General features: G+C 34.4%; 1 protein-coding gene across 2 annotated transcripts; it reads right to left on the bottom strand.

The window, feature by feature from the left end:
• Window positions 1–497: 497 nt before the first annotated feature.
• Window positions 498–14,791, bottom strand: foxp3b (forkhead box P3b). Of its 2 annotated transcripts, XM_065247921.1 has the most exons (12): window positions 14,772–14,791; window positions 13,903–13,988; window positions 11,754–11,895; window positions 10,895–11,003; window positions 7,692–7,776; window positions 7,496–7,600; window positions 7,314–7,401; window positions 7,008–7,082; window positions 3,602–3,740; window positions 2,784–2,860; window positions 2,375–2,476; window positions 498–2,085 (listed from the first exon to the last, which is right to left on the bottom strand). In XM_065247921.1, exons 3-12 carry the CDS (start codon window positions 11,892–11,894, stop codon window positions 1,915–1,917), a joined length of 1,092 nt encoding a protein of 363 aa, XP_065103993.1. In that variant the 5' UTR covers window position 11,895; window positions 13,903–13,988; window positions 14,772–14,791; the 3' UTR covers window positions 498–1,914. The 2 variants fall into 2 exon arrangements, with proteins under 2 accessions (XP_065103993.1, XP_065103992.1); XM_065247920.2 differs by lacking the exon at window positions 14,772–14,791 and having other exon boundaries at window positions 13,903–14,164.
• Window positions 14,792–16,685: the final 1,894 nt, after the last annotated feature.

The following is a 16,685-nucleotide window of genomic DNA, read 5'->3' as shown; positions in this document are numbered from 1 at the left end:
AATAAAAATTCAATATGATAGCTTTAAGGAACAAAACGAAATTTAAGTTGTTCATGAATAATTTTGCAGCCCTGACTTAACTAAAATGTTTCAAATTTTTAAGCAAAATGTATAAAAGATTTCCTCATTGGTGTAAAGAGAAAATATTTGTTTTTCTCTATGATGCAGTGCCACAATCACTGCTATTGTGGGTAAGAGTATAGTGACATTGATATGTGAAGCTGAACAAAAGCCTGGGACAGCAGAGGACACAAAAGCACAGACTTCATGAGGGATGGATGTGTTCCCATCAAACTGGAGGACAAAACTGAAAAGCACATGGGGAGCAAGACAAGATTTATTTACTCTCCACCTCTCAACTGCAGCACATTACAGGGTGATGGAGTAAAAAAGCTGAACAAAATAGGAGTCCACATCTTGGGAACAAGAAGCAAAAAAGAAAATCAGCAAAAAGATGATGAAATAAGTGGAGCAAGTAGGATTCAATAAACAGTGCAATGTGTTCAAGTAAGTTGAATGCCTATGTGATCAAGTGTCTTTGTTTCTCTCTTATAGCTTCGGTGATGCTTTTTGTCCTCGCCCGCACTGTTACTGAATTACCACACCCAAAAATATACCCATGAACAATAACACACACAGATGCCCTCTTCTGGTTTAAATAGGTACTCATTGCTATTAAATAGTACTTTATTTTTAGCATTCATTCAAGTAATTTATAATCACTTAAAAAATAATAGTAATAAAATCAGTCTACATAAATAGCTAGAATGCAATGTTTAGCCATAAGCAAGACACTGAATAAAATAAATATATTAGGATTGTTAGACAGAAATGATTTGATATATAAACATATAATTCATTGTAAAGCAAACTTAACTTCACCTTTAACAAGATAGGGGGGCGGTTTCCCCGACATCCTAGTCCTAGACTAAAATGCATGTTTGAGCTGCCTCAATTTAAAAACACTTTGCACTGACATATCCTAACATATCAGTCCTGTTGTTTTATCTCAAGATGCACACCTTTATTGTTTTTTGCTTGTAAAAACTACTTAAATGTCCTAATATAACTAGTAACATGTACAAGTAACATGCATTACGTAATAATATTACCTTTCTGAAGTAACAAGTAAAGTAACGCATTACTTTTTAAATGTACACATTATATTTGAGTTACTTTTTTAAAAAAGTTAATTTTTTGTTTAATTAATTTGATTTAAAAAATATACTGAATTAAACTAAATATAGTTACATTATGCACTCTATGCGAACACGCCTGTGTGGAAACAGTTTGAGTCCGAAACTGAGATGGCAGCCCAGAGCTCGACATTTTTGTGAAGAAATATGCAATTTATGAATGCAGAACTTTTCAGTCATAAAAAACACCTGCAAGGCCTTTAAAAAATCAAGCCTCAGCCAAGACAAAGTAACGCAAAAGTAACTAAAAAGTAATATAAGCATTACTAAGTAACACAATTAGTTACTTTTTTCGTGAGTAACTTAATATTGTAATGCATTACTTTTAACGGTAACTTCCCCAACACTGTTGGTGTCACTGAGAATCTGTGTTGTCACTTATAAATCTGTGGCATCATGGGATTGAAAATGAAAGAAGGGTGTCTGCCATTTTAAAGTAAACTTCATTCAGGAAACTTTTAATTTTGTCCAAGTAGGTCTACATTTGAAACAATCAATAAATATGAATAAAAGAAATTCAACTGCATCCACTGTTAAAAATGTTTTAGTGATGCTTAAATTCATCAAGGAAACCCTCATTTTAAAAGACCAGGGATCAAAATAATTTTTCTGCAGTTCTTAATCCAATATATGCTCCAAAATGAATTATTGGGAAAAAATATATATTTTATATTTTACATTACTGTACTGTACATGCTTAAATCAATTACATTGAATCTCATTTTGTGCTTTGTTGATTTACAGATAAAGGAATAACATAGGATGATGTGTTAATCTTCTGCCCTTTTCTCTTCTGAAACTCTTCCTCATCCACTGTCCAAACTGCCCCTGTCCGCCCGTCCACCCGCACAAAGCATTTATGAAGACTGAGATTGTGCCGTACAGCATTCTAATAAATTATAATAAAACAGAAAGCATCATTTTTATTCACATGCAGGATTCAAAGAAATTCTGACATTTTCTGAATTCAGCATGACCTGGTTATATCAACACTGCCACCAAGTGGAGATCAATAAAATGTCCCAAAGTTTTCTGTTTTGTCAAACTTTTTTGTAAAAACTTTTATATCAAAATCTGCTCAATATTGCAGTGTAATGATACCCCAATTATAAAAAGACTTATTTGTGATGTATAACTGATGGTTAGTGGGTTGAAAAACCAATTTGCATGTGTAGTACCTTCCATGTAGGAGCGTTATAACGAAAGTAAAAGAACATTCGTGTGAACCAGTTGTATATCTCATTAAGCGTCCTCTGTTTATCTGGGGCTTCCAGTATTGACTGTAGGAATCAATCATAAATAGTGAAGGAGGGATATATTAACATTTCAATATATTTGAAAGTAACATTCATAATTTAAAAAGCCACATTCACGGTTCAGATGAACATAAAGTTTAGGAATTAATGATAAATAGTAAAAAATTGGATTGGTTTTCATTTACATTTTACAATTTATATTTTTAATAAGCATAAACCATATATTGTATATTGCATTTTTTGAATAATGTGGTGTGGCTAAAAATCACATAAATTCTAAAACTCTCTCTCTATTTAAAATTATATTTACTTAAATTGAAAACGTACTTACCCATCTGATTAGAAAAGCGTACGTATATGGAGGTCGTATATTGGCATATTTGTAGTATTCAACACTGCTGACGAACTCTGCAAAGCAGAAAAGTATATGGTTTAGTCGCACAACATTACACAATAATTCTTGGAAATTGACCACAAACACTCATTTGTGCATTGCAGATTATGTATGCCACTATATGTATTTTGCTGCGAGTGTGAAATGCATTGCCGAGTTAGGCAACACATATGAGTCAGTCATTTTCGATAAACTACTTATGCAATACCTGCATATGCAGAATAGAGGATTTATGAGCAAGCGCACCAGCTGAGACAATGTGAACTACTTTTGGTCCAGATCTAGGCAATGTTTGTGGTTTACAGGCATGCAGAATCAATGTTTTTTTTTTTTAGCAAAAGCACCAGCTGAGATGATGTGAACTACTTTTGGACCCGATCTAGACAATCTTTGTGGTCTACAGGTATAGCAAATGTAACAACAGGAAATATATATATATTATCACGACTTTAACTGTAGCGATAGTGGTAGACCACCAAATTTTACTGTCTGGTCAACAGAGATCATGTGAACTACTTTTGGAGCAGATTTACACAGACGTTGCGGTCTACAGGTATAGCAAATCTGATAGCAGGAAATATATAATCTCACATCTTCATCTGTAGCGATAGTGGTAGACCACTCTCTACTGTCTGGTCAACAACAACAACAAAAGAAAGGAAATAAGCAGAAAATGAAAGTGGCCTTCACATTGTAAACTGTGTTGGGTTGTGTATACTGGACTTTGTGTATACTGGACTTTTAGCTGGTTTTACCTGGCAGCAGGTGTGGTGGGGGTATGTGCCAGTAGTCCTGTGCTACTGGTGCTTCATTAGCTCTTTCTGTCCTGCCATCTGCCTCACCCATTGGGGGAATGTTGAGTGCCAGTGGCCTCCACCAGCCTGGAGTTACAACCTGATCGAGAACACACATTTAACATTTACATTTATGCATTGTGCATTCCAATGCTATGTCATATTCATATCAGTGGCTTGTTGACTAAAACATAGCATCGTTTTGAAATATGTCTGCAGCTCTTAGAAACTTTTTTGGTGGGCTTGAAAATATTTTGACCCAGAGGGGTTAATTGTAACGCTGTGTTACAACTAACCCCTCAGTACTTTAGATATGACAACCGCTAACGTTAGCGTAATTCTTGCCGTTGTTTTAAATAGGCTACACACGAATGATTGCTGGCTACCCACAAAATAAACGTGCCTGTCTTATCAAAAATGGTGTGTCAAATGTATTTTTGTTCATATCTTTAATATTGATTGAATAAGGTCACGTCAAAGATTGAAATCATAATGAAATGAATGACTTAAATCAGACTTTGATGCTCATTATCTCAGAATTTGATTTTCAAACTGTAGTATAGTTATTACAGACTGGGTCACATATAAAAAAATGTTTTGTCATAATTGTGCTGCTTTTTCTCACATATTTAGACATTTGTATCCATTTATAATTTAACTTTTGTTAGAAAATGAATACAGTGAAGATACCTTTCTATTATAGACAGATATATAAACAATATCCACTTCAAGTATAAGGACAAAATAGTGTTGAAATATTTGCCTGCAAACTTAATTTTTAGCAAGTGTTACAATTAACCCCACCTACGGGGTAAGTTGTAACGTTTGCACTTCTGTCACGTTTGGTGTATTTGTCCAAGAATGGTAAGTACTAGAAACAAACTTCAAATGTTCAAGTGTAGCAAAGATGTGTGTGTTGCTTGTGTAAAAATATAATTCATCAATTTCAAAAATTTTTGGAATGATTGAGCCAAAACCAAAACGCGTTAGCTTATGCCCTGCTCTCCCCTACTGTGCAAAAGTCTTAGGCCACCATGCCAGAATTAGATTTGTTGTTTTTGCAATGTTATAATGATCGTATATATTTGTTTCTCAGTCTCTTTACTAAAATACATCCAAAAAATACATTAAATGTGTTTGTAGTATTAAAAACTGTATAAAAATGTAAACTGATGTGTCAAGTTTTTAGGGTAAACTCCCCTTCCACTTGAGCAATATCAGGAAACTGCAGGATCTCTTAAGCATAAATTAAATTAAATTAAATCCAAATGTCTAATTTTAAAGAAATTAGTCATTTTACTTTATTCTGCTCAAAAACGCTCAAGGGGCCCTATCTTGCACCCAGGGCAATTGACTTTGTCAGTGACACATGTATCATTCGTATTTTGCACCGGCGCACAGCGGGTTTTTCCCTATACAAATGCACGTCGGCAAACTAGGGAATGAACTTGCGCTCCCTGGGCGGTTCAGCGCAAAAAAGGAAGCGTGTTGCGGCGCAAACCATCCCTGATGCTATTTTGCAGTTTCAAAAAACAATTGCGCCACTGACCCAAAAAAAACTAGTCTAAAGTCAATGGCGCGTTGCGCGTGGTTCATTATGCTATTTAAAGGGCGCATGCTTGACCATAATGTATAGCGTGCACAACGCGCACACACTTTGCTTATCTAATCTACACAGATGCAACAGTTATTTTTGCAAATCATAAATTGTTACAATAAAAATTATTAACACATGAGATAAGGGAAATCATTGTGGTGAGCATTGTGGTGATAGTTTTTATTTATTGTGTGGCTGCGTAAAAAAATTCTCATGCAAATAACGATTAAAATATTTTCATAAGAAACCTTAATGTATATGATCTTGATTTGTAAGTGTACTTTGGGGTTGGACCTTGCTTGCGTTTCTTGGGTCCGATTTCAAAGCCCCCAAACCCTTTCAGCGGTGAGGGTGGACGCAGCGATGTCCTCTGCTGGCGTCAGGTCCTGAGGCGGATCCACCTCCCGTTACACGGCGTGCCCGATTTATGCTGGCAAGCTTGGGATTCCACCGTCTCCTGACATCATTGTAGCGCTTGGTGCAACGATGGGGATGCCAGCTGATGAGACAATTGTGGCTATTTCCTCTCACGCCTGTTTAACCGATGCTGATTTGGGCGGGTTTCTCCTATCCCCATACAAAACAACTTCTCTGTCTTTGACTGCTCTTACAAGAACGCGGCTGTAAACCACTCCTGGCGTGCGCCTGGTAAATCTGTCATAATAATAGCAACCCGCCATGGAACTTGCGCCCTTGCGTTTAAAGGGAATGTTGGATAGCATTCTGATTGGTTTATTTGACGTTACGCCCAAACCACACCTATGAATAATGAACCTACTTCAGACCAACCCCTTATTGATTTGCGCCTGGCGCAAGAGTTATTTCTTCCGCCGGGAAAATAGCAACAGCGCCCAAGATCCGCCCACAAACTCACTTGCACTTTGCGCTTCGCACTTGCGTTTCAGATCGTTAAAATAGGGCCCAAGATGTGTTTAGTGCCAAGAGATCAAACTAAATATAGAAGACATGTAGTCCTGAATTTTTTTACATAGTTCCTGTGTTTTCTGTTTGTATCTTAATAAAATAGATTGAAAAATAAATATAGATAGACATTAAAACATCTAAAACAACAAGTCTGGTAGTGGTGGCCTAAGACTTTGCACAGTACTGTACATCAGCAAAACAAATAACTTTCAGAAAATAGGTACAAAATTTTACCTTTTTTATCCCTGAGGTGGTACCCCAAGGTACCGTTTTGTACCTTTACAGGTATATAAACATAATACAATGTTGTACCTTTTGAGGTATATTACTGTTCCTTAAGGATCAATTGTGTACCTTTAGAGGTACAGTTAACGGTTTTGTACCCCTAAAAATTAACTGGTACAAAATTGTTCTTTAAGGGACACAATTGGTCCTTAGGGTATAATATTGTAGCCCATAAGGTACAACATTTCAATGTGTTGTTTACCTATAAAAGGTACAAAAAGGTACCTTTTAGGGTACCACCCCAGTGACGGAAAAAGGAACAACTTTGTATCTTTTTTCTGACAGTAATGTGATATATTCACAGAAAGGAAATAACATGTCCTCTGTGAGAACCTATATCAGTAAAATCTCTCACAAAACTTGTAAGCATTATTTAAAGGGATAGTTCACCCAAAAATTTCATGTCAATGTATTCTGTGTGCGCTTATCATCATTTATCAAAATGTCTTCTTGTGTGTTCATTTTAAAAAAGAAATTCATACAGGTCTAAAATAACATGAGGGTAAATTAAGAAATTTTTTAGGTGAACAATCCCTTTAAATCTCTTCTGAAGGGTCTTACAGTATGCGTTGAGATGCACTCAAACAGTCGAAGGTGGATCTGCATGGCGTGAAGTCTCTGCTTCTCCTGAATGAGCTGAAATATAGAAGTGTCAGGGTATTAGCACAGAAGAACCAGCGAGTTTCCCAAGCCACTTTTACCAAGATTCATTTGAGTTCACACTCTTCTGTAATGATTCAAAACCATTGAAACCATGAATCACTTTCTTATATCTCATTCATAATGACTAATGATGATCAGTGATGCCTATAGTGTGACTTGCGTCTGCACTTTCTGTATGAAACAAAGTGACAGACGTCTAAATACCTGATTCTCCATGTGTCGCACAAGGTCTTGCTGAACTCGCCATTGAGCAATTGTTTTCTCTCCTTTGTTGTGGTCTCTATTTAGGTGTCTAGAGAATATAAATCAATGTAAAATGAAAAAAACATTTGATTGTTATTTTTTACGTGAGTTGTTGATGTATTGGCTTCGAAAAACATACACACCTCAGAAAAAGTGAATACCCTGGAAAGAGTAGATCACAGCCAGGCCAACGGCATTGTCCATTTACAAAAAGAGAAGTCAAACTCTCCATCTCTGACTGGATGGCGCTTAGAAGGATTCAGAACAGGTCTTAGATTGTACTTGATAAACGCCTAATACTGTTAGATAATATTTTTACAGCAGTGAAAAGATGCCCACCTAGATTCAACAGCTTGGACAGAAATTTTTGCATTGTGATCTGTGTCTTTTCTTCTGCTCATGGCTATTGGATTGCTCTCATTTGCTAAAACGAGACAGTGAACACATGTGAGGAGCCTACTTTAATGAACACATTAAAGGAGCTGTATGAAGGTTTTTTGACTGTACTAAATGAAAAAAATACTATAAATATTCATAGATATTTAGAAACAAGTTCATGCATCTGAAAAACAATGCTGTCACGGTTGCTTAAATGTAACCTCTGTTGGACCAACCTCCAAAACGAGCCGCATATTGATTATAAAAATCTTTGGATTTGAAATTTGCAGACAACAAAAAAACATTGCAAATGTAAAAATGAGCAGATAAACTCATGCTTTTCATCATCAATTGCACTCCTGTATGTGTCTGGCGAGTGGCGACCCGAGAGGGGGGCAGGGATAAAACCATCTCCAATATTTTACATTTTAATTGCGCTAGCAAGTTCAACTGCTAGAAGTCAGCTCCTTTAAAGTCCCTGTAAAGTCTGATATTAAATGTCTGTCACGCCACAGATAAATGTGTTATTAACCACCCAAACAAATTTAAATGATGGAAAAAACAGCAAATAAATAAAATAAGTTATCAAAATCTTGGAAAAACAGGCAGAATTCTCTACTCTCAGATGGTGGGGGCGTGTCCGCTGTATGCTCTGAAACCACGCCCACTCGCGGAAAGCTGCCATCTCTTTCAAATACTGCTTTAACCTCAATGGATGCTTGCGATAGTTTTTTTGGGGCTGGGCCATGCACGGTGGCTCAAGTGCGTCATCGAGTAGCCTGGTCTCACTATTAATACATATAATACGTAACTTTCAAAAACACAAAACATACTTTTTTGTAAAAAAAAAAGATGCTAAAGTGTACAACGTAGACGTATTTGCCACATTTAATTCTAGCATTATTTTGTTTTTACAGCTACAAACCCATTTACAAGTCTTTTATACCATAAAGGTGACTGTATAATTTCTCTTTAACCATTTTACAATTCGGCAAAAATAAATTCTTTGGCCAGAATTATTTTTTAAATGTATGCTAAATACATTTTGTAGAAAGTAAAGCCTAATTAAATATATTTTTGAATTTGAAAATATATTTAGTTTTAACCGTGATATATTAACATATATTACAAAATGTGTTTCAAGAACAAGCAAATACATATCTAATTTAACAGCCCAAATTGCAAGAAATGTTTTCTTGGCCAAAATATATTACAAATATATGCAAAATACAAGTAAATTATATAAAGTATATTTTTAAAGTTGAAAATATATTAATTTTGACCTATTCAAACCTGCTTTTTTAAAAAGTTTTTTAACATATATTTCATATATAATATATTTCAAAATATACAAAAATGGCCCGAAAATATATTGGTGAAAAATATTTTTCAGCAAATATATTTTTTGGCCATTTTTTTGTATATTTTGAAATATATTTGAAAAGATATTTAAAATATATATTTTTTGCTGTATGGGATGTTACCACCATAACCTTATCCCAAACTTTAACCTAAACACTTTTTATAAAATAAAGTAAAAATAAGTAATGTATTGTTTTTATATTCTGCAACTTAATGAACCGAAATATGTAGAAAAAGTTTAGTAACAAAAGTAACAATATATTTTATGCTACTAATACAGTCCTACCTCTAAACCTCCCCAAATCAGTTTATTAAAATCCTGTATTTTTAGAAATAAAAAACAGTGTAACAGACAAACAAGTGTAATCACAATTATTTATTTATTGCAAAATTTCAAAAGCAGTTAAAATGATGATGTGTTGCCGCCGCGATCCTATCTGGAGTATATGAAGTACAAAAGTTTTTAAGTATTATGAAGTATTAAAATTATTGTATTCACGAAAATGTTAATCCGGTTAATCCAGTTAATCCGGCTTCTCTCTGTCAAGGCGCACATTTCAAATTTCAAAAGTACATCAACTGAAACGCGGCAGTGTCGCAAATCTGTGATGTAGCACGCAAAAGCCAATGAGCATTTGATATCACTGTATACAAGTAACGTGTTGTAAAGCTGTGTGGTAAAAGCTGCAATATTTAAATTCAAATTCATAAAAAAAATTCAGATTTGATGTTTATAGTCAGTTGCTGCTGAGAATTGGAATCAAGATTGCTGGATTAAGGGCTGAATTTGGATCTGTTCCTTGCAATTGTATGAATTTTAAAGATGTGGATTACAGCAAATGAATAAAATGAAAATATTTTGTGAATTTATGTTGTTGTGTTTTGGTGTAATTATTGTAGGAGCTGCATAGGAGAAACGTCGTTTGTGTGTCATGTCAAACAAACGAAATATTTCAAAATGGTTTAATGATTACAGAAATGCTATTCATTTTAAAGTTTTAAAGTGTACACTTGTTTATAGTATGTAGTCATTTCAGTAGGTGAATGAATAAACTGTCTTGAATAAATAAATCAGAAAACACAACTGAGAACATGTCAATAATATGAGTAAGAAATGCCAATGCCCATGCCCGTGATTTTATATTATATATTTTAATATTTATAAATAGAAATACGTACAAATATGTACGTTTGCAAATTTATTAATATGTAAATAAGTAACATATTAGTTTGGTCAATATGGTGATATTATAAGTTTCACTGTGTATAAAAACATAAGTATATGTATGTGTGGTACAACCACACTTTTATGGAAAAATACACATGTATTCTCATGAGATCACAATGCATCAAGCGTTTTAGGCCCGTCTAAAAATGTGAAAATACTTAGAAATGGTGAAAAACTGTTTAAAAATCTAACTCTGCAATTCAGAACTACACAGTTTACAGTCTTTGTAGAGTGTTTCAGCAATATTGTTTCTGTTTAGAAACTATTTTCAAAGTCAAAATAGTTTCCAAGTGAGACACTCCAAAAGGCCCCTTATAAAAAAAATCCAGTTTCACAAACACTGAGCCTAAAAACAGTTTAAACTACACAAAGCACAGTATAATAGAGTGATTAATATAATAATGAGAACTTTTGTTTTTATTTTTAGCCAGTTTTTTGTAAACATTTAAAAAGATCACACACATTAGTACATGACCACTTGATAACACTGTTGCTCCACAGAGTATATTGATTTATAGAATATAAAAGAAAATTGTGGAAAATGTAAATGTGAATAAAGCATTGGAGCACGAACCCTGAAGTAGGAAAGCTGTAGAGCGGAGAACCGAAGGTCTGATCTGGCCAACTTGAGAATTCTGAAACACCGCCTGCAAAAACTGCATCCGTTCTTCATCACCAGCTCTCTGTGCTCATGCACACACAAACAGAGAGGATCGTGTCAGCACACTCTTCACAATAATAACTATTCACTGGCAGGAATTTAGAGCTAAGCTTTAATTTCTCACTAATTTGTTAATATACCGTGTACCTGTGCATGTTTAAAGTTGATGAGATGTTTGAAGGAGAACTACAATGTGATTTTGGAGACTAGTTTTCATCGAGAGTTGCAACCAAATTAAACTCTTGGCTAATACTAAAACAAAAATTTAAGTGTTTTAATGTGCAAAGCTAACACTGCCGTAAAAAAAGTAATTTTTGATTGAGCAACAGGAGTTCAAGGTAATTTTTTTAATGTTTTCAATGCATTTTAACTTTGACTTGTTAACTTGAATGAACAATCATGGATTGTTGTTTGATGTCAAATCCAACCTCATTTCACTGGAATTTGCAATTATTTTAAGAAGTGCTAATATGAATTTGTTCAATGTGTTAGAATAAAAGCAGTAATGAAGCCCCACCCCTAAATCCCCCCTTAAACATTTACTGGTGCCCAAGCAGATTGCACTAAAATGTACAATCGTATGAATTTATACGAATTAGCCACCTCTTGAAATAGTTAAGTGTCTTTGAAACAACACGAATTGAAAAACAGTCAAAATGCAAAAAGTACTGCAATGTAAATTACACGTAAGGAATGTGTTACAATATTCGATATGCTCACAGAAAGTACAGAAGAAGAAATGTCAGATGAGAAGTGAATTTACGGACTGTACCTCAGAAGAATAGTGTTCCTCACGCGGGAGTGAACATTTGTTGAACACAGGAGATTCATCACATTCTTCTTTTAGCGTTGGCTGTTCTTTACCTTCTTTCCCACCCACTTTGTTGTCACTCTCTCTATCAGTTTGAGGCATCCTACAAATGATCAAAGCACAGAGATCAGTTTTGTTTGTGTTCATTCATTTCAGTGCTTTTCAATATGTGTTGAGAAAACCACAAAATGTGATAAGTAAAGAAGCGGTTCTGAACAAATTGGTGGGAACCCAAAAATAGGACACGACTCTGTTATGACGCTGTCGTTGACGAGAAAAAAGTTATGCTGAGAAGAATAACATGACAGTAATATTATTTCTCTGTCGGACCTAGCAAAATAAAAGCCTCACCTTTTTAATTATAAGAGAACCTTTGGTTTTGAAAGTGAATGTGTCTGTAACTTGGTAGTGGTGAGCCAAAGTAGGCAGATTACAACATGGACTATTTTTGTTGCACACGACCCATACTCTACTCAATAAAGTTTCACTTGCAGTGAGAATAAACATGGTTTAGGCCAACCACGAAGAGTATATTGTGGTGAATTATTGCCTACAGAAATTAAATCCTGAAAGTTCAATTTTGTACCAACAACTTGGGTTGCCAATCTGAAATCTGAGTAATGGAGATCAGAGGAAGCAAAAAAAAAAACATTATGGGGATACCAAGATTATAAGAAATTATAAGGAATAAGTGTGAACTAAAATTGCATTCATAAAAGAAAAAATGAGGTATGCACATGGAATGTGAGTCTCAGGAACACAAACCCTATCAATTCTGGGGGGTTTTCCCTGTGAGAATGTGAAAGAGGATGACAAAAATGTTAAAAGGTGTTAAAAGTGTGCGTGTTTCAGCTCTGTTGTGAAGACATTTACGCACTTTGTAGGTGCTGTTCTCCAAAGCAACACCCCATACAGTGCATTTAAGCCTTACATTACTGCGTTTTCATCATTTCTTGGATGTATCACACATAATAGCGACCGACTAACATTTTTCTCTAAGTCTGATGAAAAACTTGTAATGCAAAGTACAAAAGGTGCGTGACATCTGTCTGTCTAAACAAGACACAAACCTCTCCCACCCATCAGGAAACCACACACACACACTTTGCATTTTGCAAAAACATGCACGAAAGAAGCAACCCAGGAACAGGATATGGGATATGCGATAGCGATAGAATGTGGTTGACAAGTGTTATTCAGCCTGAGATCAGAGCATCTTTAACAATAAAAGAATTAGTTTGATGCAATTTCCATGCACAAAGATCAAATACAATAGATATTCTCATTGAAATGTTCATCTGCTAAAAGCTTCATTACTCATTTCACAGAGAAAACTATGTGATTTGTCTTCCCAGAAGATTGACAATCACATCATATTTAATTTTGATTTCGGGTTCAGACCAAAGGGTAATGGAATATTACTCACTGCCTTAATCGCTTAAGATTTTCACTTTAAGATTTTTTTTGCAGTTCAAACAACTTTCCACAATATCACTATGTGTGAAACTCCATACAGTTAAAGTCATCAATGTCTCGACCACATGAAACAAGCTGAAAACTCATCATTCTATAATCGCTAAAAGGCTAAATGTGAAAGTTTTATGAGAAAAAGCAAAATGATTCATAGTGACCATAGCTTTATTTCTTTTATCCTCCCACCCCCAAATTTCCAGCATCTCAGTGTTTCACTACAGGGCACCCATGAAGTAAACACAAAACTATATCATAAACATTTACTTCTCACCATAGTATAACAGTATATAGAGAGATAAAAATATGATTTGCAAAGCAGACAAAACAAATGATAACAGTTTTATGATTTGAAAAAGTAATATGGAATTACAGAATGTCAAATTTAAACATATATACACACACATATATATATATATATATATATATATATATATATATATTCATGTACTACATGAAGTTTACAAATTACTCATCCACCCACAATACATAATACCTGCAGATTTAAAGAATACTGGGACCCATTTGGATACTATTATAATAAAAAGCATGTCTTATTATGTCCACAATGAAGGTCTTAGAAGTATTAAACATGCAACATGTCAAAAAATCAGAGGTAAACAGTCATCAGGTTCTTTACCTTGCGTCTTTGTAGTCAGCCGTTTTCTTCCTGTGCTGTTCTGGTTTTAAACAAAAACTGAAATACACTTAAGGATATGTGACTATCTGAAAAAAAAAAAGAAATCCAAATAAAAATGACATCAAAGCACCAAACACAATGTTAGCTTCTTTCATTCATTGCAAAGCAGCACATAGGTCATGACATGCACAAATGATAAAGATCTAATACATCACACTACAGAGGTTGATCACAAGTGCAGGAAAGTCTTGTGTAACCTAAAGACTATACTTATAGGTAACGCATAAAGACTATATAAAAGTTAACATGCATGATATTTAAACAGAATATGTTAGCCAAGATGTTAGTATTTTAAATCAACTTGAGACTTTGAATGTGCATATGTCATGCTAATTTTTAAAATTCATTATTTGTTTTTTATTATATATACAACAGAAGAAATAATAATAAATAATAATATTTTGCTTGGTATACTTTATTAAATAAATGTAGGTGTAATATTATCTTATATCTGACATGTCATATGATTGTATGACACCAGTTCTCAAAATAAATATCTCACAGATGAATCATACATTTAGTATTATACCGCTTTTGGTAAACAGCTTAATATATAAACATGATGAACTGCTTCTCATAAAAGTTTTTCCACCATAAATGAGATGCAGACAATTTCTGCAAATGGGGGTGAGCGGTCCTGTTTACAGAAGCAGAGGTTAGTACTGTAAATGCACCAAAATCATTACAGAAACATTTGCAATAATTACATAACACAACAAATCTATTAAAACTATACAAATTTTCTGTTGTCCTGTTTTAGCAGTTTTTGTCAAAAAATTCTTGATGCTCAGTGTATTTTTAACACTTACCTGTAGCTGGCACCTCTCCCACTCTCAAAATGTGTCATTGCAGTAATCAATATACAGCACTTTTATATACTCAGAAAATGATTGGCGTCATCACAAAAAATGTTCCACAAACAACACACGCACATACTTCAATGCACGAGAGGTAGCAACATGATGAAATTTATAAACAACATTCGTTCACGAAAAGATTACTTCACGGAATATAAGGTGTTAAATGCGTAGTTCATGAAGAAAAGACAAACATAGCCCCACATACCATTACTAACCTAACAGTAAAAGACCTTTACGCTACTTCCTAGAAAATCTCCTTCACTTTAAAATGAAAAGTTGATTTATATCAAATAGAATTCATATGTGAGCATTGCAGAACATTATTACAATATATGATACTCAAAGGAAAGTACAGGTTTTGATGTTGCATGTCGGTGCTTGTGTGCAGATGAGGGTCAAGTCTGGCATCTAACTACTAAGACATTTTATAATTGATTAAAGGTTTTTTTCATTTAACCTTACACTCAACTTAATATGTTCAATTGGTAAAAATTATAATATTTTTTTATTTATGGCCTGTGACAGAGAGAATGCATCTGCATACATTTAAAATGTTAAATCTATGAATACAAATTTAATTCCTCACTAAGTGCAGGTCAGAATGTAGGTTTGTTTTTATTTGTCAGCAGTATGTAGTAGAAGCAAATACAAAATGCAATGTCTGCAGGAGTCACATTCAGTGCAGAACATCTAACAGGTCATTTCAAGAAAAACAAACACATCATAAGGACACTAAAAACCGACATTTATTTGTGCATTGTAGAGCAATATTTGCATGTTGCATGTAGTGTTATATTGAATGCTTATTTTGTTGTGTATTTTTGTACATGAACACAATATTTTTTCCTAATATGAAATTTTACAAAAATCTCTTTAAAAAATTTGCTAATTGAATGGTTTTGTATTCAAACTGCCCACTTTTCAAAAGCTGAGTCTACATTCTTCACTTGTGTACCACATTAAAGGCAGGGTATCTGATTTGATCCAGAAACATTTTTAGTTATGCTGGTTAAAAGTCTCCTCACATCCTGATAGCAATCACTATGTTACGTTGTTTAAATGTATTTGCAGAAATGTATGTCATCTGTGAAAGTTGTAGAACCAAAAAATGTTCAACTAATCATAGATCTCGGTCTGAGCGGACATTGCTTTTTTTGTCCCTCATCCGCAAGCGTAATTTGAATGCCACCGCGCAGCCTGTTCACGCAGACACTATACATCATCGGCGCAATCACGTGCGCTCACCTTGCGTTTGTAAACAGAACGAGAATAGCAAACTTTCCTGCTGAATTGACAACTTGCACATGAGCCACGAAATGAAAGACATGTTTTATAACAACAACAGAAAAAAACTGCCTGGATCAGCAAAGAGAAAAAACCCAAATTAACATCGGTAACTTTACTGCTTTACCATAAGATGCAAACAGCTGCAGGAGGCAAAGGGTCTGAAGGGGTCGTTCCACGGTTTATTTTGGTAAGGTAGGTACGCAATATGTTTGTATCGAGATGGATTCTTGCTTATGAAATTTGTGTTCATTTACCGATTAGCGTAACGATGTAGTTACTATGTTTACACAACCGAAAATGTGCTTTAACTAATTCTGATGTAAACCAGTTGTTTATGTTGGTTATTTTGGTAATGTTATTCACTTTGTACAAAGTTGTGCAAAGTTTTCTCACTGGTGAATGAGACATAAGATTTGGACGTCTGATCGTGCGTGTTCATGTGTTTTGAAACAGAGGTGACTTTGGATTGCAATTTGAATGGTGGGTGGGATTGTGATTTCATTGCTAGCCGGCTACCGTTAGCATTTTTCAAAATTAGATACCCTACCTTGAAATGTTGTCTAGTTCAGCGAAGAG

Source organism: Paramisgurnus dabryanus, chromosome 11 (assembly GCF_030506205.2).
Source record: "Paramisgurnus dabryanus chromosome 11, PD_genome_1.1, whole genome shotgun sequence".
Classification (NCBI taxonomy): Eukaryota; Metazoa; Chordata; class Actinopteri; order Cypriniformes; family Cobitidae; genus Paramisgurnus; species Paramisgurnus dabryanus.
The sequence above is the reverse complement of the archived record's forward strand: the minus strand, read 5'-3'. Positions and strand labels throughout refer to the sequence as shown.

Bases quoted from the DNA above. Each gene is read 5' to 3' on its own strand.
- foxp3b (XM_065247921.1), bottom strand. From the start codon at position 11,894: ATGCCTCAAACTGATAGAGAGAGTGACAACAAAGTGGGTGGGAAAGAA. The intron at 3,741-7,007 runs GTAAGACCCTTC...GTTCTCGATCAG, and splicing joins AGTGCATCTCAACGCATACT to GTTGTAACTCCAGGCTGGTG. The intron at 2,861-3,601 runs GTAAAACCAGCT...TCTGCTTTGCAG, and splicing joins CCCACCACACCTGCTGCCAG to AGTTCGTCAGCAGTGTTGAA.